Here is a 4,394-nt window from a genome sequence, read left to right as displayed (position 1 = left end):
CCCTGCGTGCAAACTGCATCGCACTGCACCCCGCTGGCGCCGCCTTGGCTGCACAGCACAGCCCGCGGCGCACTCTGGCATAAAGCACCCGTATCCTGGCAATTAGGCCTGGCAAAAGCTACGCGCCCCTCCTCTATCGCCCGCTGCGTGAGCTGGCGGCGGTACCGGCACGGGGCTGGCGCGGGCGCCGGACCGGCGCATCCCAGGAACCAGCGCGAGTGGCTGAGGAAAGTACAGCTTGGGAGATATAAAAAGGGGGGAGGGGGCGAGCTGACAAATTGTGTAAACAAATTTCTCGATATGGTAGAGAATAAACGTTTGAGTCCCATAAGGGGTCATTCGATGATGTATCCATAACGGTTTCAAACACACGCGAAAAGCGAGAGGTCACGGCACTCGGGCAGGCGACGCCCCCACACGCGACAGTCCGATACACTTCCAGTTCACTGCACATGTCACTGTAATCCTGGCGGCGGGGCGGAGTGGAGCGGAGCCAGGGCAGGGCGCGGCACTTCACCTGGTAGCGGGGGCGGCCGACGATGGACGGGAAGACGGCGCGGGGCGCGTCGTCCCCGGCGAACCCGGCCTTGCACATGCCGGACCCATTGTCCACTACGAGCGCAGCAACATCGTCGTCGCACATGGTTGTTGTGTGATGTGTTTGGCGAGCTGTTCACGGGCCGCACGGACACGGTGTACTGGGAGGCGGCAAGGCGCCGCCGGCTTCTTATAGCGTAGCGTCCGCCCGCTCGCCCGCCTCCCCGCGCCGCCCCGCTCCGTGACGTCACAAGGCTGGGCGGCTGCAGCGCGCTCCATACAAGACGAACCCGGCCGGCGCTTGGAGAGGCGAGGGGGGCGAAGGATAGGGGGGGGAGGGAGGGAGGCACGGGGCGCTGTTCTAAAACCGTCAAGGAAACCACCATTCTAGGGCTAGGACTGTTGTTCACCCATGTCGCGGTCTCGTACAAACTTTACCATTGCTGTGCGAGTGTGTGGGGAAGAGGGAGGGGGGAGGGGTCATCGCGCTCCCTTCAATGGGCTGGCATGCCCCATTCGGAAACATTACTGTACAACCTCAGCCGACGTCGGTGACAGTGACGACGAGGAGGGCGAGCCGCCGACAACCGCGCTTTAGGCTCATGGCGCTCGGTGTCGAAGGGGCGACGTTGGACGTTGTTGCCGACGGGTTGCCGGGCAGGTTGTCTCGGGTTGCCTTCGGATTTCTTTGCGTACACAATAGGGAAGCCCGCTAGTTGATAGGTCTTGTCTAGCCGTATGTGCCCCGCGGTGTCCCGCAAAACCACCCTTGGTTCGTATGTGGAGCGTTGGGAGATCTGAACGCACGCGCGCGCCTCCCGTAGTGAGTGGAGTAGGGGGGAGGTGAACACTCGTGGAAACCGAATGCACTGCACCTTGCAGAGTGTGTAGCCATACATCAAAACCAAGGGGTCAATGGGAGTAGAATCGAGGAGCAACCCGTCGTCCGCCCTGGTGGCCGTCGATGTTCGTCGGCGGGGCGGAATATCGCGAAGGGACCGGGAAACGCTGTGAGAAACTTGCTGCAACTGCTGTGTTCTGCCAGATGACCCCACGCCGATGAGTAGTCCAAAGCAGCCGCTCCGCATCCATGTAGCCCAATCAACCTGCCGGTTGGGGGAGGGGGAGGGCTACAAGGATTTATTTTCTTTTTTGGTCTCAAGTTTCGTAGGATGAAAAGGGAGGGGGGAGGGGTCCTGTCGCTCTTTGTCCTTCGTCCAGGCGAATCCACTGAAAATTGCCTGCGCGTCCGGCGACTTATTAGAGGCGTTGGGAGGTCATGACCTGCGTGACTACCCCGTCTGGCTATACGCGCCTGCAGCGAGTGGAGCACCGTGAGCTCAAATAAACTGCATCAAGAAGACGGAGAAAGAGGGAGAAGCCGAGGTGAGGTGGGAGGGGAATCAGCCAGCTCATCGAACCAGCAGAAGAAAAGAGCAAATTGGCTCGGTGGAGCTGCGGTGCGTGGCGCGTGGCGATGGACGCGCGTATGGCATGTCGGGTGCGCGACCACCCAGCCGGGGGGTGCAGGGCCGGGATGCCAAGCGCCCCCCGACGGCAGCGCCCCGCAGCAGCGCCCCACGCCCAGAATTGGGCCACTGCACTTCATTCGCGTTATCGTCCGGGCAGGCTCGGGCCGCCTGCCTCGCTCCGCCACCCTGAAGTGTGAGAGGGGAGGGGGAGGGGCAGACGTGTTCCGCCTTACGTGCGGCGTGGTATCCACGATGAAGCTCTAAAATCAACCCGCCGAGTCCGGCTCGGGCCGGTCCCGGCCGGGCTATAGGAGGATAGGGGGCGCAGCAGACACGGTCGTAAACAAGGGTCAGTTTTATATTCGTAGAAATAACGCTTATCTCGGCCGTAGATCGCGAGATGCGGCCGGGCGGCCTGATTAGAAAGAGATCTCATTATCTCCCATAGAGACGCGAGCTAGACGCCGCCGGCCCAAGCCCCAAGCCCAAGCCGCCTGGAACCGATAGGGGTTGGGCGCCGCCGCCACGCCACGGGCATCCTTGCTGCTGCACCTGCACGCCGCGGGCGGGCGGGCGCCGCGCCGCAGTGGTCCAGTGTTTGTAGGCTTTTGTGAGACCAGTGGCATGCACGTGCACCACTCAGCCCCGCCGCGCCCTCCTGTGGCAGACAGGACCTGGCGACTAGTGTAAGCCGGCGGCGGGACGGCGGGCCGTGCGTCGAGCAGCAGGGACCGTCCATGGCGAGCGCGGCGCGGCGCCATGGGCTGAAACAATTAGCTGCGGCAACAACACACGCGAGGCTCTGCGTGTGTGTGTGTGTGTGTGTGTGTGTGTGTGTGTGTGTGTGTGTGTGTGTGCGAGGGAGCGCGCGTGCGTTGGGGCGTGCGCCAAGCAGTGCGTGTGCGGGGGAAGAGGAGCGGCCCGTGCAGCCAGCACACGTTGCGCGGCCCCCTGGAGCCTCTCCTCTTGGCGGTAACGCGATATACTGTACATGTCGTCCATCCTCTGGGCTCCACACTGGGCTGGCCGGGTCGCCCAGACGTGGAGGGCTTAGTGACCTCCAGTTCCAGTCCCATGGACTCGTATGGAGTCCCCGAAATGTTAGTGATTTGTCAACACGAAAAGTTTTGGGACTGCACTCAAGATCGGGGGTAGGTATGTTTTTCTCGATTTCTGACTTGCAGATCGCTGGTTGCTGATTGCGCGTTGTGCGGTGCGACTTGCCGTGAGGTTTCGCAAGGTTCTCGACATGTACTTCGTAATTACCGATAATGCATGCGATTTTCTCATCCTCCAGCCAGGTTCGGAGGCTCCCATAGCGCCTGATGGGTAGGCAACATCTTGCTTGCCGTGCATGCGTGTATTGCGGAGTGGCCTACCCCGAGTCTCGCAGGCGCCCAGCTCATATAATTTGCTGAACAAATCTGATGAAAATGGGCGTACTTTCTGGACAAGTCCGATAGCAGATAGCACATTCTACAGCCCGATCCGGTCATGGCCGGGCGCCGGAGCTCCTACCCGATCGGAACTCATCCTTCTGTATATCCGTAAAACCATATTGGTTTGAAACTTCGGACGAACCCGTACCTTGTTCTCGTGCGTTGCGGACGTGCTCAGCGGACGGCCCTCTCCGCCCACGCCGGGGCCGTGCGTTGTGGCGGGACGGGACGCCACTGCTCTCCGCACGCGTCGCAACTTTCTCGCCTAACTCTCGGCAAAAGGTGCGAGAAGCGCAGGGCGCGAGGGAAGAGCCGTCGTATATGTTGCGGCGCGAGCACCGCGGGCTACGTGCAGCGTTTATGGCGCCAATAAAACGTTAGGCTGCACAGCTCACGTCGCTGGGGGCTGGTGGCCCTTCAGCCGAGCTGTCCAGCAGCTGTGGGTCAGGCCAGTCTAGCCTCGGGCCAGCCCAGGATAGACTCGGGTCGGGCCACCCGCCACGCCCCTAGGAGGCTGCGGCCCTACATACAGCAGTGCGGAGAGTGATAGCTCCCAGTAAGCTCACCAGCTAAACGTTCTCAGAACATTTCCACCACCCAATTTTAAAGGGTTCATATTGCACACCAGAAGGCGCAAATCCGTGAGCTCACCGTGAGCTCACCGTGAGCTCTCCATAAACGCACTCGAGCCGACCCGTTCAACTAAAGCTCGTCGAAGAGGTACACGTCCGTTTTCCTCAGATTCGTTCGGCAAATTACGGGAACTCGGGCGCCTGCGAGAATCGGGGTAGGCCATCCCGCAATACGCGCCCGCACTGCAGGCGATATGTTGCCTACCTACCAGGCGCTATGAGAGCTTGCAGGGCAGAGGCTCGACTAGGGCAGGTTCGTAACGGCGACTGACGGACGTTCTCTCTAGACTATCCCTTATGCTGGGGTCAAGCTA

The 4,394-nt window shown here is 61.2% G+C and overlaps 2 protein-coding genes across 3 annotated transcripts in view; one reads left to right on the top strand and one right to left on the bottom strand.

Moving 5' to 3' along the window:
- Positions 1-710, bottom strand: part of LOC113207927 (actin, clone 403) — a 16,536-nt gene extending 15,826 nt beyond the window's left edge. Inside the window, exon 1 of the mRNA XM_026424694.2 lies at positions 518-710. Within this exon, the coding sequence (XP_026280479.1) occupies positions 518-643 (126 nt within the window). The 5' untranslated portion in view covers positions 644-710. The remainder of the gene's footprint in view (positions 1-517) is intronic.
- The window catches only part of LOC113207896 (eukaryotic translation initiation factor 4 gamma 3), a 50,119-nt gene that overhangs the window by 1,815 nt on the left and 43,910 nt on the right, over positions 1-4,394 (top strand). The gene's annotated exons all lie outside the window — the stretch shown is intronic.

Source organism: Frankliniella occidentalis, unplaced genomic scaffold, assembly GCF_000697945.3.
Source record: "Frankliniella occidentalis isolate FOCC.00 unplaced genomic scaffold, Focc_3.1 Scaffold47, whole genome shotgun sequence".
NCBI classification, from domain to species: Eukaryota; Metazoa; Arthropoda; class Insecta; order Thysanoptera; family Thripidae; genus Frankliniella; species Frankliniella occidentalis.
This window is presented reverse-complemented; position numbering and strand designations above follow the sequence as displayed.